This window comes from Salvelinus alpinus, chromosome 2, assembly GCF_045679555.1.
Source record: "Salvelinus alpinus chromosome 2, SLU_Salpinus.1, whole genome shotgun sequence".
In the NCBI taxonomy this organism is placed as follows: domain Eukaryota; kingdom Metazoa; phylum Chordata; class Actinopteri; order Salmoniformes; family Salmonidae; genus Salvelinus; species Salvelinus alpinus.
In genome coordinates this window covers 54,286,949-54,311,825 of record NC_092087.1, presented here as the reverse complement: position 1 = coordinate 54,311,825, position 24,877 = coordinate 54,286,949, and the positions used below count along the sequence as shown (strand labels likewise).

The following is a 24,877-nucleotide window of genomic DNA, read 5'->3' as shown; positions in this document are numbered from 1 at the left end:
TCTTATTGACCCATCATTTTTCTCCCATTCTCTCTCTCTCCCCCTCTCTCTCGCTCTCTGTTCCCCCTCTCTCTGTCTGTTTCTCTGTCTCTTGTCTGTCTGTTTCTCTCTCTCTCCAGGTTACTCTGTGGCCGGCGGGGAGTTCAGTGGAGATAATATTGAAGGTGAGAGTCATATTTACAGTGTCAACTGACTGGCTTGCGCATGATTGGGCTTAGGGTTTGCTTACCCCATAATTCTGTCTAATAGTTATTAACTATCGGAAGTCCATCTAAAGTCCCCTATGCACTAATATACTCGTGTGCTCTAATCATTAGAGCTTTAGTCATTAGAGCACACAAGTATATCAGAAGAATATCAGAGCACAATGTAATAACCTACTTATTACATGACATTGGAGTCTACTGTACTTAAGTAGCTCACTCAAGGCCACAACATGAAGATGTTCTGCTTATTTGAAAATAAATGAAAAACTTGCGCGGTGTGCTTGGCCGTATCACCTCAGTTCATTGAGCTTTTAAGATTGAATCAAATGATTGCCACAGACCTGCAACAAGCAAACCTCAGCGTTTCATATTTTAAACACTGCTTATGATCAGCAATGTTTTAAACCCTCGGTTGTTCATATTTGGAAGTGCCTGGAGTCCTAGCCCTAGCTTGACCTCAACTTGAACCTCCTTTCTCTCTTTCTCATTTTCTGTCTTTGCAGATTTCGTCACGGGAGTCCCCAAGGGACTCATGCTGTATGGTTTAGTAAGGAGTCCTCACATATTTTATACATATTTCATCATTCATTCTAGATGAAAGTTAATGAGGGGTGACATAGGGATGACATAGAGGAATGTTACTGTGAAGAAGAAGAAGAGGGAGTGAGAGAACGCCAATATATAAAACGGGAAAAGTTTCAAGTTTCAATGTCACATGCACAAGTACAGTGAAATTCCTTTCTTGCTTGCCGCAGCAATGCTGTAATCAATAACATTGTAATACTTCTGGAAGTGAATTAAGAGAGGGATTTAAAGAATGATGTTCTTATACAAGAATGATGGGCATACATATTCATAAATGCATGTGTTACAACTAGGGCTGTTACGGTGACCGTATTACCGCCACACTAGCCGTCACGAGTCAAGATGGCAGTCAAAGTCCATGTTTCCGTTGAGTCACGGTAATTAGGCTTCTCCAAGCTCTGATGCGGCTGATGGTTGTTAGTAGCCTACCAAACTTGCTAACTGCCTGGTACTCCGCACTCTATTGTCCCTCTAATCACTCTGACATCAACGCAAATGTAATTGAAAATCGAATCAAACACTTCATGGGAGCCCATGAGCTTATATTGAGCAACATTGCTATAGGCTATGCAATTGAGTGAGAAAACAGAGTGATGGCCTCTTAAAAACAGGAGGATCCCATCAGCTTTCTATAGGCAAGGCCTACTATATTTATTTCTCAACCTTCCTAAATTAAGCACATTGCTTCTCTTTAAAACAGGAGTATAGCTTACCTGGCTGGTATGAAAATAAACCACGGGGAAAGTGCAAAGTGCATAGATTACATGTATTTTTCCCCTGCCCCTGTTTCAAGACAGGTATATGATAATGGTCCATTCTAAATTAAAACAATTTTCACACTTATATTATTTAGTATATGTAAAGACAAGCTTAAATCAAGAATAGTGTGATGGGTGACAATATTAGCCTATCACTTGTGAATGATATATTATCACTTGTGAATGATGCCCAGCTTAAAGGAAACAGTGCATGCTTTTTCCCCGACTTTTTCAAATCATAGTCCCACACCTCATGTAGCCTAGCCCATAGCCCTATATGTTTTGATAAGGTTTGTATCACAACTAAAGTGGCCAAATACCTTCTTAAAATTAAGCACATTAATCCGCTTTACAATGGTTGTAGAGCCGAACTGGCATACGTGATTTTCAAGTTTGGGGAAGATCATTTTTACCATAAAAATGCCCCTTTATAATAAAATCACATTTGTTGTCACTTTTGAGAATGGTATTTTCCTGCAAATGGAACAGTCGCGCTTATAGCCTACTGCCGTGTGCGCATTGCTGCGCTTATAATGTGAAGAAATAGCCTAATAGTTTATCAACATTTTAAGCTAAAAGTTTTAATCTGTTGCGTCAGGCTCATTGCTTAAAACAGGTTTTTTGATGCTAGTGGTTGTATTCATTTGGGATCTATCGCATCCCACAACTGTCCTGGTCTATGCTTTGAATATTTATTTCTCGCACAGAATAAAATAGGTCAACTTTTGTACTATGTACATAGGCTAGTGCTTTTGCTGTTCGTTAGGCCTACTCATCTTGTTGGCTGACAAAAAGTAAATGTGGACAGTTCTTCCAATATCTTCAATATGTGCCTCGGAATTGGAGAAGGACACGCGCAGTTGCATCCCATATGTGTCTGTCTTCACTTGTAGCCTGTGAGAAAGACCCAATCACTTGATTGAGAGCCATGTGAGTGAGAGGTGCTTCGGCACGCAGTGGGGAGAAGGGAATTATAATCATTATATTCAGCCCAAGGGCATAACGGCCACTGACCTCAAAAGGCGTAGATTTTTTTAGGGGGATTATGGCCACACAAAGGGGATGCAGCAGGGAAATTCGAGGCATTATCAAGTGCGTTATCAAGTGTGTACAGCCTGTGCAAAAAACAAAGCAGAGCTCATGCCTTTCATGCAACTTTTTTCAAATCATCATTAGAGTTCAATCATGCAGCCTTAGAATGTATTCAAATCTAAACATAGAGCCCAACATTGGTATCACAACTAAAGTTACATAAATAACTCTAAATTTAGCATATGAGTACGCGTTTCTTTGTTAACCGCTCAACACAGAATAGCCGCATGTGCGCACTCCCTCAAATCGTTTGGAGAAAATATCCTTTGTATTTTAATCAGCTATGTTCAATTGTATTCTTCATACTATAAAATAATTCCACGGAATTCTAAGAAAATCTTGTCTGCTAAATGAACTAGTGTAGGCCACAGCCATATGACATAGTCAGATCACCGCCTAAAATATGGACAATGCAGAGTATGCTATTCTGTTTTTCTGAAATAGACTTCATTTCATGTTTCTTTAGACCTGTCTCAAATAAATAATGGATGTATTGTGATGGTGTAAGCTATATTATATGGATTTATTAGACTTTTTAAAATGTAGATGTTCCAAAGGTCTGAATCAGTGGCTTGTAGGCTATGCGTGGAATACAGGAGATGCTAAATGTGTTTATGTTAATTAAGGGTAAATTATAGTGAGATCAGCAATTATTTGCTTGACAATCACCGGCTGACAAAATTTCATGACCGCCACAGCCCTAGTTACAACCAACAGTATTGCATGTCATTTTCATGATGGTTCTCCTACAATCATGGTTGATAACTGAAGGTTTTTTCTAAACTCTCTCAATGCAGGTGTCCATACTCAATGGAACAGACCTGACATCCATGCTGAACCTAACCGGAGAACAGGTTGGTTCAAATCTACTTAACAGCAAGGGGGCTAGGCTATACTGGACTTTTGGCGCCTCTATTTTGATTTGTGGGTATATATAGGGGGGCTGAAGGAATTTGCCCCCAGGAGATAACGCTCTATCCCTGGGTCAGAGATGAGCCCACAAAGCCCTATGTGTTCCATACGTTGTGAATCACACAATCACATACACACGTAGACACACACACACGAATACACCAAAGTACACACATGTGTGTGTGTATACACATGTCTTGTACTAACCTTGTGGAGACACAAAATTCAGTCCCATTCAAAATCCTTCTTTTTTTTTTACCCCCTAGAAATACCATTTGACCATGTGGGGACCAACAAAATGTCTCCAGTTGGTCAAATTTTGGTTTGTTTACTGGTCTCCACAAGTATAGTTAAACACGTACACACACACACACACACACACACACACACACACACACACACACACACACACACACACACAAACAGTATTACAGCTACATGTTTACTCAGGATATTGTGTTGCAAAATAAGGGGGTGGGGAGCTTGTTTATGCCAACCCACCATTGTGCCAAAGGGTTTGGATTCCTCATTGGCTAAATTGCTGGATTTTTTGGGATAATGTGACATGGTTTGTTGCATGTTACTCCTGTAGTCTTCTAAATTCTCCATGGCTGATGAACAAGACAACTACTATTGTACATGCATATGTGTGCTTTGTATGTATGCTTTCTGTGTACGCTGCTAACGGACTGCTAACTGCGTATTGCATAGTGGGAACGATCTGAAATGAACTCCTGGTTGGATTTGATTTGACGGTCTCTTTAGGTTGACTACTCTCCACATGAGTGCTTTGGACTGTGCCGTCGGACTCCACTGTGTCAACAAAGCTGTGTAAACAATGTCTCCGTGCCATACATTTGCATGTTTCTATACAAGTAGCCGTACCATGAAATTGATCTTGCTGGTTCGAGTATACTGCTGCGAATTCGGGGGGTAGCTCAGACCGGGACTCCAACCCAGGTCCAGGGACTGTCAGCCCAACACCTCAGCCGATTACGCCAAGAGATCCAAACCATTTGACGAGGTCGCTATGTGTTGGGTTACGGTAGCTACACTACAGTAGCTCTAACATCCACTACCTCTCAGCTTTATAGAAGGACCACCATACTGTACATTGTCGATGAGTCTGGTGAAGTCATTCACCAGGGGATAATAGCTGTGATATGAAACTCTTGACAACAGTCCATCATTTATGGCATAATATAGAATCGTCAAAGATAACGACACCGAGTGACCAATCCTCCCTCTCTCTCTCTGAGATGCCTATAGCAGCTTGAGTACCCCACCGCCTCCGAATGCCTACCTCCTTCTACCTCTCATGTAACTTACAGAAGCTCTGGCACTGAGCTTAGAGAAAACAGAGAGGAAAGAGGGAGCCAAGGGGGATGGATTTGGGGGGCCTGATTGAAGAGGAAGGCTTCTAGGGCGAGGGGATATAAGAGAGAGAAGTAGAGAGAGAGAGAGTGAAGAAGAAAGAAAGAGTGATACTATGCCCCCCGGTGTGATTACACACTAACTCTGTCTGCTTTAATGTCTTCCAGATGGGGTCCTATTTCGGCTACGCAGTGGCAGCCACGGACATCAACAACGACGGGTGAGTGAGCTAGCGTGGAGAGAAGGGGAGAGAGATGGAAAGAGAGAGAAAGAAAAATAGGGCGAGCGATGAAGAGAGAAAGACAAAGTGTGCAAAAAGAAGGCAGGTGTGGCAAGATTTGGACAGACAGACTTGGACAGACAATGTATGCTAACAAGGGAGAAAGGAAAGAGAGATGGAGAGAGAGGAGGTGAAATACAGTATTTCAGAAGATCCCATGGTCATGAATTTCCCTCTGTCATGTGTCATGAAAATTCCTTGCCATACAGTAGCTACTCCTACACTTCCTTTCTCCTGTTTTCAGGTTCTCTATTGGTCAATTCCGCTTCCCCTATCCTATTAGACTCATAGTCAGGAAACTCAGGACGTCACACTTACTACACTAATGCACGCTAGCTCAACTTTAGAGGCCTTGATTTGACCTAAAGTACTAGTCCATTGTAAATCAGGAGAAGTAAAGTTCAACTATCTGGGGTTATTTACCTTTCCTCTCTAGGGCTGGCACAATTACCATATAACCGTGTAAACGACAGTTTTGGATGAAGACCGTCGTGAAAATAAAATAACCTTCATAACCGTAAAATATATACAGTATATATATTTTTTCATTTTACCTTTATTTAACTAGGCAAGTCAGTTAAGATCAAATTCTTATTTACAATGATGGCCTGCCCCGGCCAAACCCGGACGTCGCTATATATATTTTTATGAACAGCTGACTGAATGAGCACACATCATCTCTTCCTCTCTCCTCTCTCTTCCCCAGGATGGAAGACCTTGTGGTGGGAGCTCCCATGTTCATGCAGAGGGGTTCCGACGGACTGCGTTGGGAGGAGGTGGGCCGTGTCTATGTGTACCTGCAGCGGCGACCCTTGCTCTTTGAACCCAGGCTGCCCCACCTGGGGGGGAGCCAGGCCTTCGGGAGGTTTGGCAGCTCGCTGGCCCCACTGGGAGACCTCAACCAGGACGGCTTCAACGGTGAGAACTCTGGAAAAGCTTGGGTCATATTCATTAATGAACACTGTAGAAAAACATTTTGCAATGGAAAAAACGAAAATGAGGATTTCATATTGGACAAGTTCAGGTAGTACCTTTCCTTAGTTTTCCCCATTTGATGCCTAAAGGCCGCACATAAAACTATGTGATACATTTCAATCGTTCATGCAAGAACATAGCTAAAATCAGGGCGGAGGGAGTGGGGATAAACCATTATCCTGAAGTGTCATAACTCTGTTGATTAACTTAGATATTGCCATCGGCTGTCCCTTTGGAGGAGACGACCAACAGGGATTGGTCCTCATCTATAATGGACATGCCAGTGGACTGATGGACATGCCCACTCAGACTCTATCTGGCCAATGGGCCTCTGGCACCTTTCCCGCCAGTTTTGGCTACGCCCTCCGCGGAAATAAAGATCTGGATCATAATGGCTACCCAGGTACAAGAGAAAATGGTTTAGTCCAATTGCCCAATTTTGTTTTCAATTATTTAGCCTTTTCCTATTTCAGAAGGCATCACATTGTTCTTGAATTAGTGTTAATCTTGGGGTCATCTTTGTGCAGATCTCATCGTAGGTGCTTTTGGGGCTGACAAGGCTGTTCTGTACAGGTATATCCTCGCACCAGAACATTATTGGCTCATTGTACATGCAAATTAGCTAGCTGACCAATTACACCCCATTTTTGTATTTGTATTTTAATTAAGCATGTACCTTCATCTCAAAGTATTGTTTTATATGTGACCTTTGTGTAATTTTGAATTACATAATTATTTTTGTATTGGAATCAAAGCTTTTGATTAAGGTAATCATATCTTCCAATTTGTTGCTATTCTCCTATCAGGGCTCGGCCTATTGTCAATGCCAGTGCTTTTCTTACGCTGCAACCTACCATGATCAATCCAGAGGAGAAGAGTTGTACGGTGTACAATGGGAACGAGACGATCTCTGTGTCTTGGTATGTTGATACAGATGTGCTGTCTTAATTTGACCCTGCTTCTCACAGCAGGAAAATAATCCTGCAGTAACGGTAAATTAAATTATGTGATTTATAATTAATGGACATTTTTGTAGGGCTTGATACATTTTTCTTTAGGGCAAATAAAGTATGACATTTTGAAGTGTAAATTACACCCTTTAGAAGCCTTTTAAAACCTTGAATACACTACAATTTGTATTTCCTGCCACGCAGGAAAATTCTGTGTGACAACAGATTGATCAAATTAAGATAACACATTTGTACATCCTTTTTCCTTTTCAAATAAATCTGATTGGTTGAAACACTGCTGATATTCCATGGGTTAAGACAAGCATAGCCGGTAACACTTCATTTTGAGAGTCCCCTTGTACAGCCCAAAAAAATCTAGCTATCAGTAACATGTCAATTGTACTTCCGGACACCACCACTACCATTGACTAGGATATTACTATAGCCTCATACAGACCAACCTTGATAGGAGGGAAACTGTCTTCAGCAACAATATAAATTCAAGTGCTAGACATATTATGTAGTACATTTTCCACTCTTAAACCATGTCAATGGACAAAACGTCCGGTATTCACCACTTGAGAATGTCAAATGACACCATGTTTGACAAGCTTTTCCAGTCTCCGGTCCAGTGTGAGTGTTTAATGGCGAAGTCTATATTCTGAGCCCAAGCCAAGGGAAAATTTCCCTACTTTTAGCTCACAAAAATTCCTTCCATAAATTAAAGTAAAACATTAATTATTTTTAGACTCTTCAGAGAAAGTTATGACTAGTGGCTGGTATCTTGGTATCTGCCTTTAGTACAGAACAAGTCGCTTTTGTTTGTGTCTTGATTACCGTTTATGTTGCTGGGAGACTTGGGGAGGCAGCGGCAGAGGGAGGAGTAGAGGTGGGGTGCTGTGGACAGAGGAAAGGGTGGAGAGGGTTGGCATTCACTTTGAATGACCTATTATTTGGCACACCAGCCTAGGACACAGAATGCATGAGGTGACACACCCACACATGCACATTCACACGTGCACAGGCAGATGACCATTGGCCACACACTCAAACACACACACACAGATTTACAGTGGAGCATACAGATGTTGTGTGCATGCACACTCTCATAATCAAACACACACATTCTCTGCCTCTGCTTGTAAAGTTTGGGTAATTTCTATTAAAGGGGAGAGGTTGAATTGGGCTTCAATTCTGTGCAAAGATTGAATGCATTTACATTTAACAGGTTTAGCTGAACATGTACCAATAAGATGAAACTTCTCAGATTTCTTACTATCAAATTAAATTGATTTATAAAGCCATTTTTACATCAGCAGATGTCACAAAGTGCTTATACAGAAATCCAGCCTAAAACCCCAAACAGCAAGCAATGCAGATGTAGAAGCATGGTGGCTAGGAAAAACTCCCTAGAAAGACAGGAACCTAGGAAGAAACCTAGAGAAGCACCAGACTCTGAAGGGTGGCCAGTCCTATTACTTCATCATATTTTCAAACTTGAATACAAGATTAATAGATTTCCATTACAGGGTATCTATTCAAAGGTAGCATTTTTTACATGGAATGCATCATTCAAAATGCAGTAGTATTGTATATTATCACTGTATTATCAGAGCTCTATATGGATCTATTGAATATACCGTATACTGAAATACTCCCCCTCACTATTTCTTCTCTGTCTTCACCCCCTCCAGTGTCAACCTCAGTTTCTGCCTCTCGGCCAATGGGAAGCACCTCCCTGCTGATCTAGGTGAGCCCAGTGTTTTCATTTTGAAAGACCCCGACACAGCTGTTCCCTATTACCTTCCCTTGTGTGGCCACAAATATGCCTGAACTCACTGTGGTCAATTTAGCAGTTAAGATTAAGATAAAAGGGCAATCGAGTAAGTACAGGGGAAACTTTGCAAGGTTTGTGAGTGTATGTGTGTGTTTATGTTTGAGTATGTGGGAGTGGGATTGTGTGTGTGTGTGTGTCTGCACTTGGGAATGGGTATTTGTAATTGTGTGTATTGTGTTAGTGTACCCACAATAACTGACTCTGTAATTACTTTAAATGCATGTGTGTTTCAATGGGTTTGTTTTTGTGAGTATAGTTCTGTGTTCTATCGTGTGTGTGTGTGTGCACGTGTATGTAACCCACCCTGTGTGTGTGGTGCAGGTTTTGTGGTGGAGGTACAGTTGGACCATCTGAAGCAGAACCAGAAGGAGTCGTCAGTGAGGAGAACTCTGTTCCTGGATAGCCAACAGCCCAGCCTACTGAAGACCATCACCATGGCCAACGGAGGACGAACGTGTCACGACACCCGCATCTACCTGCGCGTTAGTCACTTCAAACACTCAAAGAAATGTTGGGAGACATATTAAAAAGCCTTGCTATAAGGCATTTTAAAGACTTGGACGTGCTTAAAACATGTAATAAAGCATTAAACCTTCAGGCTTTAAGTAAAGTGTTACAGAAATGTTCAAAGACGCGTTGGAAAAATTGCCCGTTTATAAATACGACAATGATCCAATGAACTCTTCTCGAGGTGGACTTAAAGTTTGTGGGGAAATGTTGGCTAGTTATTTCGAATCCAGCCTTCAAAGACCAGTAAATTGAATCATTTAATGTTACATTTTACAGTTAATCTTTTTTTTTTAATAGTTTCAATATGACTGAAAGTGAACATTTCCCCTTACGCTGTACATTTACACTGATCTGTAACATCTAGAGGCACACGGTGTCTTATCTCAACCAGTTAGTTGACAATAAGTCAGTGTAACACCGATTCACTTCCTCTTGAGTGTGTTGCTGATGCCGTTGCCCTTCTTCCCCCCATGTGTGTTGCAGAGTGAAGGGGAGTTTAGGGATAAACTTTCCCCCATTTACGTCACACTCAACTTTAGCCTGGACCCTCTCGCTTCACTGGATCTCCATGGCCTGAGACCCATTCTAAAATACCAGACAACACACCTTATAGAGCAGAAGGTATGTATTAACTACGCTATTCAATTAGAAAACATTTCGGAATTGGAATTTCTGTTTATTTCCTGATTTGACTGAATTGAACTGGAATTTACCCCCAACCTTGCCAGACATCACACCTTATAGAGCAGAGAGCGTGTACTTCCAGAATATCATCATATTTACCAGACAACATTACAGTTCATAGCTGGTATGTACATGACACTACTACTGAAACGCCAGTCCACACAACGTCTCCAGTCCACTCAACGTATAGAGGGTATGAACATAGGTGCACTATGGACAATGGAGTCCAAAACTATCAGACTTCACCACGAACACACATGTGCACCATATCTAAATCCACCAATATCTACATTTTGCGCCATAAAGACTTGTTGAAGTAGAAAGGCATAAGTGGCCAGTTTAAATATGGACGACCCTTCAGTAGTGCTGGTCCCCATATGTCTAAAGGTTGGGGGTTAGTCCTGATACACAAAGCACGGAATTACAATATGTGGCAGCCATAGAGTTGGATAGACGGCACACTTGCTACAAAGCCTTTTTTTTAACTTTACTTAAGATGAAAGCCTTCAATGGCACTACCCATGCTGTCACATACGCGATAATGGCAAAGAACGTGGTGGGCCCTCTTTCCAATTCTATGGTGGTAGCTTTTCCGAATTGAGAATAGAATCCTCAGGGGTAGGGGTGGTGGGTTGAGTCACGGCTATGCGATTAAACAGAGGGAGAACTGACAGCTCTTTCTGGGTGGGGCACTGAGGCTAGCCATCTGGTTGTGGTTTGTTTATGTATGTAGCCTTTGGTCTCTGCCATGTTGCGAGCCAGACGAGCCAGGCTTGGAGCATGTGCATGTGTTTATATATGTGTGTGTGAGTATAAGTGTGTGTGTGTGCACATGCATGTGTGTGTCTGTGTAAAAGTATGTGTGTGCTCAGAGGCTCTCACTTATTGGCAGAGAAACCAATACAACTTAGCTAGAACAGCTTTTGGGAATAGCTCAGACTTTCCATGCTTCCATTATTACACAGAAATATGTTTGCACTCTCTACCTCTTTCTCTTGCACTTCTCAACAATAAAGTTTTTACCGCCCTTTTTGTCCCACGGAGATGGAGGGCTGAAAGAACATGACAGTGAGTAACTGGGGGAAAAGATAAGCAGAGAAGGGCAACCCTTGGTGTTTCTGTGTGAACATTACTAGTCCCCGTGCACTCCTCCGTCTTGCGATCTTGTGCTGACTGACCGATTACCACATGGACTTTAGTGAACGATAACATTGAGGACTTTAAATGAGCCATCGCCATGGATACGGAGTGAGTGACCGCCATGCCGACTCTGCACTCTTGTAGAATCCTTTTTGGGTCTAATGTTTTCCACATGTTGCTGCCGGGATGGGGTAGTATTGTAACAATGGGTTCACAGTACACAGAGCAAGAGCAATGTTGGAGAAGGAGAGAGGCGGAAGAGAGTGAAGGGGAATACGGTCTAATCGAATCATATTCGATTTATATTTTATTGTGGTTTGTAAAGTCTTTACACTTCAGTGACAAATTGCTTAGGAGACCAATTCCTCTCCTCACTAAGCAGCAAGTTTATTTTTTTCTCCCAATCCCTCCTTTCTTCACATTGGAGTCTGTCTACCTTTCTCGAACATCATTGCTCTCCTCATTCCACCAAAACGAAACACTGTTTCCGTTCATTCCTTCACCCCTCATTTGCTTTCTCTTTTTCCGCCCTCCCCTTATTCCCTTACTTCTCACTCCTCTACCTTTCCCCCTCATTCTCTCATTTAAGGCGTTAGTCTTCATAAAACTTTATTGCCGTGGTAAATTTACCAGTGGTTGTTCAAAAACCAATGTGAATTGTCATAGAACTGCATGCTGTTTTTGCAGTCTTAAGAAAATATACTGGTAGTACGTAATAAGCTGAAAATCTTAGTGAGTTGTATTTATGTCTTTCTTGGTACATAACTCTCTTGCTCTCTCTAAATATCTCTCTCTCTCTTTCAGTAGAAGTGCATTTCTTTTAGCATTCTAAGATGAGGCGCTAACTGAATTGGGACGATAAAGTTTTTCTCAAAATCGAAATATCTCCCTCTCTCTCCCATTAACATCTCTCTCTCTCTCTCTCCACTCTTTCTGTTCTGCAGGCCCAGATTCAGCTGGACTGTGGTGAGGACAACATCTGTGTCCCTGACCTCAAACTGGCTGTTTATGGGTGAGCTGAAGTCCCCTCTCCATTACCTTAAACCAAGGCATTACTCCGGAATAGTCCACCTTGGTATTCTCCCTCTTGACCTTTCGATAGGTGAAAGGCCTCAGTAGGTCTTCAGCCTATTGCTTTCACCTGTCATGTCCTCTCAAAGCAGTGGCAACCAAGAAAGAAGAGTAGGAAAGAAACGATCGGATACAGACTGTCGAGAGGTCTATAGTTGGGCTTTTGTATTAAACGGTTGCTTTTTTATTTTACTGGTGATGTCCTCCTTCTGATGGTCAGTCTGAGGGGAGGGAGGGAGCAGCGTTGAGGCTGCCTCTTACACGTCTCACCGTCCCTCCTCTCTCCCTCCCTCCCTCCCTCCGCTGAGAAAAGGGGACAGTCTTCCAGCTGATGGCGAAACTTAAGTCGCCCTGCATTATTTCTGCCTTGTGCAACAATTCATGTTGTTTCTCCCATGAGCAGAGAAAGTGAAATATTCATCAATATAAAAAAAAGCCACAAATAATAGCTTATCGAAACACTTTGCTTTACTCATTCATTGCAGCTGCAGCGCTGGTTGTAGCGTGAGTGGAAGTAGGGAAAATATACGTTTTATGACTTATAAAACCGTTGAGCAAAGTATTGACAGTGCTGAATAACTTAAACATGAACAAACTCATAAAAACAGCAATTCTTTGCGGGATTCGTTGATTCTCTCTCTAGTCATGGTTTTAAAAGTTTTTAAATCTCACATTATCAACTTTGCTGTGCGTTCGAGGCTTCTTTTTACAGTCTATGGTGCGAGGAAACTGAGCAGACACGGTGATCTGAGCCATCTGATTGGCCAGCAGCAGGCCTATAGGTGCACTTGATTTGCTCTCTGGGACTGTCGGGTAGGCGGAGTTCTACCTTCAAACACATGAAATGGTTCATAATGGGAACACTTTGCCTTCCCGGCGCTAGCGTAGCTGAATCAAGTGCACCTAACGCCAACAGCAAAAAAAATGTATAGTAATAATAGGAATGCAAGGATTTATCGTTGGGGGTTTTACAGAAATGTTTGGTGATCGACTAGGAATGGCTTGGAGATCGACTAGTCGATCGTGATAGACTGTTTGGTGGCCACTGATATACATGTATGTTTATTTGTCCTTGATTAAAGAAATGCACTTTTATTCCAAGGAGAGTAACTCATATCCTCACGACTCTTTACTTGCTCCTGGTTATTCATGGTTAATCCTTGTTGTTTGAGTGTGGACAACAGCAGAGTATGTTGCACTATAGGCTGAATGGAACAACTGGGGCCATTCACAAACTAGTAGCTCTAGCTCTTTTGTTGCTCTGTCTTGAGTAGTGTATTGCAGGACTTCGCCATGTGATTTTTATTAGTGGCAGAGTACAATCAAGTTAAGAGTTTCCCATGGAAAATTGGGGACTGTGTGTTTTCTGTTTCCACGAGACCAAGTCAGTCAAAAAAGCGTCTATGATTCAGTACTTTCACTATGCCGCTTCGACGACCTGTCACCATTGGAATGTAATACACAGCTTGTTTTTTAGGACTTACATTTTTTGCTTCCCGAGAATTCCCATGCGTGAGGTTGTTTTGTGTTCACAACCTTGAGGCCTATCTTAGAGATAAATGCCCTTTATTATTGGTACTTTGTATAGTACATCCTCTGGGTTCAAGTATACAGTAGACTTGGAAAGTATTCAGACCCCTTGATTTTTTCCAAATTTTGTTACGTTACAGCCTTAATCTAAAATTGATTGAATTGTTTTTCCCCCTCACCAATCTACACACAATACCCCAAAATGACAAAGCAAAAACAGTTTTATTTTTTTTGCAAATGTATAAAATAAAACATAACTGAAATATAACATTTAAATAAGTATTCAGACCCTTTACTCAGTACTTTGTTAAAGCACCTTTGGCAGCGATTACAGCCTCGAGTCTACTTGGGTATTATGCTACAAGCTTGGCACACCTGTATTTGGGGAGTTTCTCCTTTTCTTTTCTGCAGATCCTCTCAAGCTCTGTCAGGTTGGATAGGGAGCGTCCCTGCACAGCTATTTTCAGGTCTCTCCAGAGATGTTAGATCGGGTTCAAGTCCGGGCTCTGGCTGAGCCACTCAAGGACATTCAGAGACTTGTCCCAAGCTACTCCTGTGTTGTCTTGGCTATGTGCTTAGGGTTGTTGTCCTGTTGGACGGTGAACCTTCACCCCGCTCCGGAGCAGGTTTTCATCAAGGATCTCTCTTGTCATTGCTCCGTTCATCTTTCCCTCGATCCTGACTAGTCTCCCAGTCCCTGCCGCTGAAAAACATCCCCACATCTGGATGCTGCCACCACCATGATTCACCGTAGAGATGGTGCCAGGTTTCCTCCAGACATCACGCTTAGCATTCAGGCCAAATAGTTCAATCTTGGTTTCATCAGACCAGAGAATCTTGTTTATCATGGTCTGAGAGTCCTTTAGGTGCCTTTAGGCATACTCCAAGCGGGCTGTCAAGTGCCTTTTACTGAGGAGTGGCTTCCGTCTGGCCACTCTACCGTAAAGGCCTGATTGGTGGAGTGCTGCAGAGATGGTTGTCCTTATGGAAGGTTCTCCCATCTCCACAGAGTTACTCTGGAGCTCTGTCAGAGTGACCATCGGGTTCTAGGAAGTATTTTTTATCAATTATATTTGTATATTTGAGTTTAACCATAATATTTGATGTAATATTTGTTCTGTCTTATCTAGTGGATTAAACTGAAATTGCAACCAACTTTCTATGCGTTGTTTTAAAAATAGCAATATTTTGGAGATACTTTCATTTTCAAATAACCGAAAGTGAGAGGTTGTAATCTGAATAAAGGGGAAAAGCCATTCTTGAACATGGGGTGAGACATTCTTACAAATCTGCTAGAGAACCAGTTCGGATTTAAGTATGACTTTTGCATGACTGGCCTTTAGGGAGGCCAGTCATAGAAATAATAGTTCATCATTTCTGCCCTCCGAATTCATATTCATTATATAAATAGGCCTGTTTAATTTTGTCTGGCTTGCCGTTCCAAATTAGATTGAATATTTTTTGCTCGTATAATTTAAAAAACAATTATAAATTGATTATATTTCACGTACATGTTTGTCTGTATCTTAAAAGCTTTGACTCAAATACAATTTGACTTACAGTACATCTCCCTCTCCCTCTCCCCCCACCACCTTTAACCTTTCCTCTTCTCTCGTAGTCTGCAGTGATAGAGTAGCGATGTTATCACTTCCTCTGCGTTTCATTCATCTTTTTTACATAGGTCCCTGTCCTCACAAGGAACAAATTTGCCTCAGGGACCCCATAAGGTCCGCCATTATGGATTTTCGCCAATTAGAATTTTATGAAAAACACTGACCGATCTGCACAACTTGATATGTGGCATCTATGGACAAAGGTCTCTCAATGCAAAATTTGGTACACATGTTGCAAACAATGTCAAAACTCAACATATGCAAGAACATTCATATCGACCTACGGTAATGCTATAACAGGCATATGTTTATATCTCTTGATTTGTTTGACTCAGAGTGATGAAATTTGGCACACATGATCAGGGATATGAGTCTAGCTAACCCACACGATATCTCAAACACCACTGGCCTGATTTTAGTGAAACTTAGGCGAATGATGTGTCTTTCCATAAATATCTGGCATTTACAAAATGACACTGTTTGGCCTAAGGGGGGCGCTATAGTAATCAACTGTACATACATTAGTCACATGCGATATCATAGACACCACTGGCCCGATTTTTGACGAAACTTCGGTGAATGATGCGTCTTGTCATAAAGATTTGTCATTTACATTAATTACACTGATTGGCCCAAGGGGGGGCGCTACATAATTCGTGGGGGATGACATGTTTATTGTTGCTTTGTTTTACGTTGTTGTATTTTCTTGTGGTTTCCTTAGCGATAGGACGGAGGTGTATCTGGGTGACGAGAACTCCCTGACCCTGACTTTCAATGCCAGGAACGAGGGAGAGGGCGGGGCCTACGAGGCAGAGCTTTACATGGTGCTTCCCCCAGAGGCTGACTACAGTGGTATAGCCCGCAACAATGCGGTGAGGGAGCAACCATCTGTCCTGTCCCTCTTAGGGGACATGCTAACTCAAAACGATGCTACGGCTAATATGTCTAATAAAAATGTAAAATGTTTTTTTTTACCATTATTTTACCAGGTAAGTTGACTGAGAACACGTTCTCATTTGCAGCAACGACCTGGGGAATAGTTACAGGGGAGAGGAGGGGGATGAATGAGCCAATTGTACACTGGGGATTATTAGGTGACCATGATGGTTGAGGGCCAGATTGGGAATTTAGCCAGGACACCGGGGTTAACACCCCTACTCTTACGATAAGTGCCATGGGATCTTTAATGACCTCAGAGAGTCAGGACACCCGTTTAACGTCCCATCCGAAAGATGGCACCCTACACAGAGCAGTGTCCCCAATCACTGCCCTGGGGCATTGGGATCTTTGTTTAGACCAGAGGAAAGAGTGCCTCCTACTGGCCCTCCAACACCACTTCCAGCAGCATCTGGTCTCCCATCCAGGGACTGACCAGGACCAACCCTGCTTAGCTTCAGAAGCAAGCCAGCAGTGGTATGCAGGGTGGTATGCTGCTGGCACAAAAGTTCCTATGATAATGCTATGATAATAAATATCCACATGACAATGACCATAATTTAAGTGATATCAATGCAATAGTGTTGATACTAACGATGGCCTGATGACTAAAACAATGGTAATGATATTAATAGTTAGAAAGACTTGACTTCACAGTATTTCCAAATTCTATGTCTCTCTCTCTATGTTGGTGCTTGGATCTCATAAGCAGAGTCTGACTCAGCTAACCTGTAGCTACGAGGCAGAGAATCAGACCCGCTATCTGGTCTGTGACCTGGGCAACCCTATGAAGTCTGGCACAAGTGTAAGTGGACCATCATGGACTAACTGTTTCTTCAATTCAAAGTCAAATGGAGCTTTATTGTTATGAAAGGAACTTCCAATGTTGCTGAAGCAATATGGTACTTCTGTCCTTCTGATTGTGGGTTTCTGTATGTCTGTACAATTATCTGTCTTTACGAATGATGTTGTGTGACCCAGACTGATCCTGTTAATGACTGTGTGTGTGTGTGTTTATGACGGACTGTCTTTCTGACAGATCTGAGGTCAGTGTATCTCTAGTGTCTTTGTGGTTGATCGTGGGTCTTTTGTGTGGATCTTCACAGTTGTGGGCAGGCCTCCGCTTCACTGTGCCCCGACTGAAGGACACTTACAATACGGTGCAGTTTGAGCTCCAGATACGCAGGTAACACAGTTGTACCTTCAGCACAGAAATGGTATACACTATGAATTACTTTACTGTGTACTGTATTACTATTTAGTTAAATGTTGGTGTGAGGTTGAATGTTTTTTTTGTACCTCAACCCGCCCTAAATACTTACACACTTACGCCCGTGTCCTGACTTGAGCTAAGCTTAGGGTTAAGTGCATAGTTAGTTAAAATGTTGTCGACTGTTAAGTGAACTTCCAATGAACATCCACAAACAATCTTTTTGGCACAATCTAAATGTAGTGTTACACTTCTCTGTTCTCTCTCCACTCAGTAAAAATGAGAATAGCTCCCAGAGCGATGTTGAGCTCTATGATCTTGAGGTGGCTGTGGTAGCTGATGTTATCCTACAGGGGTGAGTCAGCATGGATGGATGGATGGATAGACGGATGGATGGATGGATGGACGAACAAACAAATGAATTAGTGGTCTCCATCACTATACTAATGACATATTCCCTGTTTAGCTACACTCAAAGTGACTGGGTACCAATACCCAGTCACCAATACCCAAATCAACTGGGACTTCAACAGCCCCAGCCCCGATTACATTGGAAATAATGTTTCGTTACCACGTTCTGTAGGGTATGTGTACTGCATCTTTTTACTATTTTGTCCTTTGTCCTACGGTGTTACTCTCTCTCTCCTTTTCTCGATTGAAGCGTTTCCCGTCCGGACAAGCTCCTCTTCCCTCCCCCAAACTGGAGGATGAGCCACAGCCTCCAAGAGGAGCAGGACATTGGGTCTGAAATCCAGCATGTCTACGAGGTACTCAACGTGTGCCGCTAGAGTTGATTTTGTGTTATTTTGTTAAGTGGAGTTGTAGGGTTAGGTGGTTGAACAAATGTTTATCTCAGCTTCCTGGTACAGTATGCTAACATGGGTTCTCTCTCTTTCTCTCTCTCTCTGTAAGTTGGTGAACAACGGGCCCAGTATGATCAGTCAGTCGGTGCTGGAGCTGCGGTGCCCTCTGAGAGCTCAGGGTCACGACCTTCTGTACCCTGTGGAGGTCATCACTCAGGGACCACTCAACTGCAGCTCCAACCACACCCTCAATGCACTGAAACTCAAGGTGAGGAACACACGTACACGCACACATGTACACATGCATAGATGCATGCAGGCAGGCGCACACACAATCATACTGGATGCACACGCTTTCTCATAATCTACATCCACAGACACTCATCCCAGATACTGTATACATTCACACCCAACCCTAATACATTGTCATTTATTTTGTGTGGTTTCACATAATCATTCGCAGTATTTACGCCAAGGATATGCAGTAGTCCAATATTACCCAAGTTTATGAGTCACAATGACCGTATGAGAGTTTGTGTTATGTGTCTATGAGTGGAATGGTCCATGTGTAGTATTGTGTGTGTGTGTTGCCAGCTCCAGCCTCCTACAACAGAACAGCCTCCCTCACAGACGTTCAGCCCTGAACACCACATCCAGAGGAGAGAGGTCTACAGGGATCCTCTGGCCAAACAAAGCAACTTGGTGAGACAGCCTTGTGTGTGTGTGTCTTGTGACCCGTTAGTGGTACTTTTAATACGTAAAAAAGGGTTAGCAGGTCAACTTGGTTTCTACAGTCACCTCTCATGTTTGGAGTAGCTTTTAGAGGGAGAAGCTTCACCTCGTGTTTGGAGTAGCTTTTAGAAGGGGAAGGGGGGGGGTAAGTGGAGTTAGTGTGATGTTGTTGGCTTGTACTGTGAGAGTGAATACATGTATGGCTGAAAGGAAACCACCAGCCCAGACCCATAAATTACAAAACTCATTGTAGCTACAAATTCTTCAAATGGAAACATGACCATGCACGCACTCACACAGTCATCCACTGAGAGTACTGACCACACTCTCAGTCCCTACAGCATTATAAAGCCAGCCAGTAGTGCCTCTCGAGAGCTGTTCATCTGATCCCCATATGAGGATTCCGGGAGATGTTTTCTCTCCTTCTTCCCTTAATCTTCTCTCCTTTTACCTTTTTTCTTTTCTCTCATTTCTTCATTATTTATTTATCATATTTCCTTATTTTCACTCCCTTTTCTTCTCCCCCCCTCCCCTCACTCATCTTGTTTAGGGACTCAACATGCTTAACCCCATGTGGAGTCAACAGTGACACACGGCCGCTGAGGTCTGTTAACTCTAAAAACAGTAAAACAGCAGATACCGACTGTTAAATGAAGTCACTTGGCACATAGTCCGGGAGCACAGAGATTAGAGAGTTAAGGGGTAATAATGAGCATCTTATGTGAGGCCTGTAGTTCACTAGCTTGTTAAATAGACTGGCCTCGAATGCTGCTGGTGCAGCAGTCATGTTTATTGGCCTGCCTAACCTCTTCTCTCTTGAAGTCATTGTCTGTTCTTTTTTCTTTGTTTGTTGTTTTTCATTGTAATTCCGTCTCTTTTTGAGTCTTTCGTTTCATGTCCTAACGATGGCCTTATGAGCTGAATTACCACAGACAAAACACTAAGAACCATCCGTGGCTTCGCTAATACCACAAAAGACAAACTGAAAGGGAATTATTCTCTCGTAAAAGGGATATGAGGATATCTATCATCATAAGATCTGCTCGTAATTATACGTTATATAGCGTCGTTGTATGTGAAGTATACTTCTCAAAACAAAACTTCTCAAAACAGCTGTCAAATCAAAACGGCTCTCTTTTGATTTTTCCTTTATGCTCTCCACCCATTATTATTATTATTATTATTATTATCCACCCATTATTATTGCAATCATTATTCATTCCCTCTCTCCCCGTCATTCAGTATTCTTTCACCTCAAAAAAAACGAATGACCACAAAACGTTTTACAACAAAATTAACAATGGCTCCCCACTTTTCACAAAGGGCACAAAACTACAACCTAGTATCATTCCCTTTTATTAAAAGCAAAGGGATTAGCTCTTTATGGAGAACTTGAAGATACACTAAGTTTAGTTGCTAATTGTTTACATAAAACGTTGGCTTGAATGATGCCCCAAAGGCAAAAGTTCACAATAGCCTCTTACTGCTCATAATCACAGATTGTTAGCTATAACTGTTTGTGAGGTTGATTGAATGTCATGTATTGGTGGTCTGTATTGATTACTGTTTGCCTTCCTCCATAGTCATGCTCTACGGTGGAGTGCTGGAGGCTGCACTGTCATGTGGGGTTACTGGAGAGAGGAAGCAGTGTCATTCTGACAGTCCGCTCACGCATCTGGGCTGAGACCTTCATCGAGGTGAGAGAGCGTGACTCTAGTTTGTACTACTGTCATGTACCGTGCAGTACTGTTTATATTAAATGATCATTTGGATAGCACATGTATATTGTGCTATGTAGATCAAATGTAATTGAACTTGGTACTAACAATCCTTATGTAGTATTAGTACTGTAATACTACTGCTATTATTGGTAGTTCGAATGAAGAATGAAGCTACTTCAGAAAGTATTCATACTCCTTGACTTATTCCAAAATGTTCTTGTGTTACAGCCTGAATTCAAAATGGATTAAATAGTTTTTTTTTTTTTTTATCTCACCCATCTACGCACAATACCCCATAATGATTTTGTTGTTGTTGAAAATCTATTCAAAATGAAATGCATAAATATTTAAGTTACATAAGTGAAGGCATTGTAGGTTCTGCTAGTCGGTGGTACAATGTTGCCCTCTCCTTGTAGTACATTTGTAAAGCATATAAAACATTTGTTTAGAGTGTCCATTTTTACAGTGAAAGGTATTGTTTTTTTTTGTACACACTTTGGCAATATTTGGCTAAGTAGTTCAGATGATCTATTGTCTCATTATTTATTTTCTTTGAACTAATGCTACAGAGGGCATACAAGCAGTATGTGCTGGAGTGTTCTGCCCAGTACAGAGTCAAGAACATGCCCTATGCCATCGCTCCCAAACTCAAACCCAGTGGATCCACGAAGGCAAGTGCAATTTATTTATTAAACTGTTCATTTTTAGGTTTCTGATGGTTTAGGCCAGTCCTGTCTGTATGATTTGGGATATCGTTTGAAGAAGTGCACACAAAACATTTTTTTTTTTAAACGTTAGGAGTAATGTCACATTTTTTCAAAGTGACCTCTCACTCCCCAACGGTAACAACATATCATTGCGTTGCAGGTCCTGACTCCAGTGATGTGGAACAAGCCGGAGAGCCAGTACATTGTACCCCTGTGGATCATCATTCTGGCCATACTGGCTGGACTGCTGCTGCTCGCCCTGCTCATATATGTACTATACAAGGTAAGTGTAGCGTAAAGGACAATAAACCCAACGGGCAAAATCACATGCATGTTACGTCATGATGACGTAATGTTCTGTTTGTAAACAGTTTTTATGGTTGGCAATACATTATATAACCAGATAAAGATGTTGTCATAGGATAGACGTCATATTATTACAACCGGTTTCTGGTTGCTAAAAATACATATAGAAAATCATTTTGCAACCTGACCATGAAGTCCCATAAGAGGTCATCATGATATCATTGCAACCGGTTTTGCCAGCTAGGGAGAAGCATATCAATTCTTAAAATAATATCTAAAAACGATAAAATAAGATCAAGATTAGAAGTGTTCAAAATGTGCAGTCTTGAAAGGGTATGTTGTTAGCAAATAACGATGAAATGCAATCTAACTGAACCGGTACTATGACATCTATGAGGGCTATTCATGTAATTAAAACCTTTGAAATTGTAATAAGTCTCATTTCTCTTTCCGTCCTTCCAGATGGGCTTCTTCAAAAGATCCGATCCCTATGGTACAGCCATGGAGAAAGCTCAACTCAAACCCCAGGCTTCTTCGGAGGCCTAAATGGTGGACCATCCCAGACGTCGTTTCGAAAACTGGAAAGTCATTGCGTTGGACTGAACTTGTAACTCCAAATGAACTACAGAATACTCATGCATGAAGGGCAGTCTTCAACTAATATCAACAGGATGAGTACTACTTGGACCTCACTGGTATTCAGCCTGGTACTACACACTGAAATGCTCAAGCAGGCAAACACATAATGAGATGTCTGGCCCAAACTACAACAGAGCTATCCTGGCACGGTTGAATGGACAATAATGTCTTTAAAATCCTGCTTTTTGCTTTGGGAAAATCTCCATCAAAGTAGCAACACTGGATGGGGCAATGGAGCATTCATTCAATTGTTTTATTCACCAAATACGTCTTTACCTAAATCAAATCAAAGTTAATTGGTTGCGTACACAGTTTGGCAGATGTTATAGTGGGTGCAGCGAAATGCTTGTGTGACTAGCTCCTAACAGTGCAGCAAAAATTTCAAACAAGCACAATTTTTAAATTTTTTATTAACTTGAAACAAGAAATCCCGAATGGCAGAATGTGTATACGCATAGAATCCAAATGGAATCTATGCGTATACACACAAATATATACTTAAGAACAATGGAGGGAAAAATACACAATTGTCATACTTGAGTAAAAGTAAAGATGCTGTACCTTAATAGAAAATGACTCTAGTAAAAGTGAAAGTCACCCAATTAAACGCTATTTGAGTAAAAGTCTAAAATATTTGGTTTCACATTCCTTATATGAAGCGAACCAGACGCCACGATTTTCTAGTTTATTTTATTTAAGGATAGGCAGGGGCACACTCCAACACTGTCAGCCAGATCAGAGGCAGTATGGATGACCAGGGATTATCTGGTACTTTTGGGTGTCAGGAAAAATGTATGGCCTAAAAAGTACATTATTTTCTTTCGGAATGTAGTGGAGTAAAGGTAAAAGCTGTCAAAAATATGAATAGTAAAGTAAAATACAGATACCTGAAAAGTACTTAAGTAGTCATTTAAAGTATGTTTATTTAAGTACTTTACACCACTGCTTAAGAATTATATGTACGGTGGTAGACATTTTACCTACCTGCCGGTAAATGAGGAGAGAATGTTGAAGAAAGTGTGCTATTGAAGGGAATCAGTGTGTGGCACAACGGTAACAGCCAAAGACCTCTGATGCTAGGAGTACAAAATGACACATGGAAGGGTATCAGTCAAGGTAAATGTTTTCCTAATGTCACAAAACTCCCTCTATCCTCCCGACGTATGGATGGACCACACATTGAAGGAGAGTTTGCTACTCCGAGTTGCCTTATTTTGGCCCAAACAGGCCATGCCTGACCCTGATGGCAAGCTTACGGTGGCCCACCATCGACAAAGTCGGCGGTAGCTGACAATGCTAACAGTTTCATGTTGACCGTCAGTTGGTCGTTGCGTTGCTGGGCTGCTGGCGATATACCACCATATCTGTCAACACGGGTGCAATATCAGCTTGCAGACAGTGGTGTGCTGCCTCATAGCCACCAGTTTTCCAATAAAAGCTTGTTAGCTGGAGAGTTTATATGTTGTTGAGAAAATGAAAATGGCCTTTTTGCTGATATATATTATTACATTTGTCATGCACTTCCTGATGCATTATGTTACTGTGCAACTTGACCACATTTGTAAATACACTGCTAGAGCTTTTTAGATACGTATTACAGTTGAATGATAGATATAACCTCACATCCACTAACCACTATTTATAACCCATTTTTTGTGCATTCAACAAAAGGAACTTGGTCATACTTAAGGAAATGTTTTGTTAGTTTTTTTTGGGGGGGGGGGGGGGGGGTGTATGTTTCAAAGTTGTACACTTAGAATTTTGTGAAGACTATGTAAAATGCAGTGGAAATACGTTTTTTTGTAAAACTATTCTCTCCCATATTGGGAGTTGTCATATCTTTTCCATAAGTTGATTCGAAATAAATGTACCATTTTATATAACCCTATCCAAATACTTTTGAGAAGATAAATGCTAATATTGAATGTGCTTGCTTCTGGAAGCAAGAACATTAGTGTTATTCACCATACTTATTAGTGTGCCTTTTAATTGCATTGAGGGGGAGGGAAGAAGTGCATACTTCTGGGTGAAGGGTGGTACCTGTGTTTGCATGGTACCTGTGTTCCCGATTCTCTACCGTTCTCCCCATTTAAGGATTTAACAATGTTGGAAACTCCCTCCAGCCAATGCTTACAACAATCCAATGCTTTTTTTTTATAGGGACGCAAGTTAAATGACATTTTCTTTACCTTTTTTGGTTGTGGATGGGTCAGAAGCCTGCCCTGGATTGGATTTTTATATAGCAACACTGTTATTGGTTAGAAATAACTAGCTATAGTGAGAGAAAAAAACTTCACTCAGAATAT

The 24,877-nt window shown here is 41.6% G+C and overlaps 1 protein-coding gene across 1 annotated transcript in view; it reads left to right on the top strand.

Annotated features, from left to right (window-relative positions):
• The window catches only part of LOC139564902 (integrin alpha-5-like), a 49,026-nt gene extending 25,824 nt beyond the window's left edge, over positions 1-23,202 (top strand). The window contains exons 8-30 of the mRNA XM_071384783.1: positions 120-164; positions 710-753; positions 3,439-3,495; positions 5,095-5,147; positions 5,914-6,125; positions 6,394-6,585; positions 6,710-6,755; positions 6,989-7,102; positions 8,827-8,882; positions 9,291-9,451; positions 9,963-10,100; positions 12,248-12,315; positions 16,239-16,389; positions 17,166-17,258; positions 17,560-17,639; positions 17,938-18,018; positions 18,325-18,430; positions 18,576-18,734; positions 19,061-19,168; positions 20,782-20,895; positions 21,489-21,590; positions 21,787-21,909; positions 22,395-23,202. Coding sequence (XP_071240884.1) covers positions 120-164; positions 710-753; positions 3,439-3,495; positions 5,095-5,147; positions 5,914-6,125; positions 6,394-6,585; positions 6,710-6,755; positions 6,989-7,102; positions 8,827-8,882; positions 9,291-9,451; positions 9,963-10,100; positions 12,248-12,315; positions 16,239-16,389; positions 17,166-17,258; positions 17,560-17,639; positions 17,938-18,018; positions 18,325-18,430; positions 18,576-18,734; positions 19,061-19,168; positions 20,782-20,895; positions 21,489-21,590; positions 21,787-21,909; positions 22,395-22,478 — 2,387 coding nt within the window. The 3' untranslated portion in view covers positions 22,479-23,202. The remainder of the gene's footprint in view (positions 1-119; positions 165-709; positions 754-3,438; positions 3,496-5,094; positions 5,148-5,913; positions 6,126-6,393; positions 6,586-6,709; positions 6,756-6,988; positions 7,103-8,826; positions 8,883-9,290; positions 9,452-9,962; positions 10,101-12,247; positions 12,316-16,238; positions 16,390-17,165; positions 17,259-17,559; positions 17,640-17,937; positions 18,019-18,324; positions 18,431-18,575; positions 18,735-19,060; positions 19,169-20,781; positions 20,896-21,488; positions 21,591-21,786; positions 21,910-22,394) is intronic.
• Positions 23,203-24,877: the final 1,675 nt, after the last annotated feature.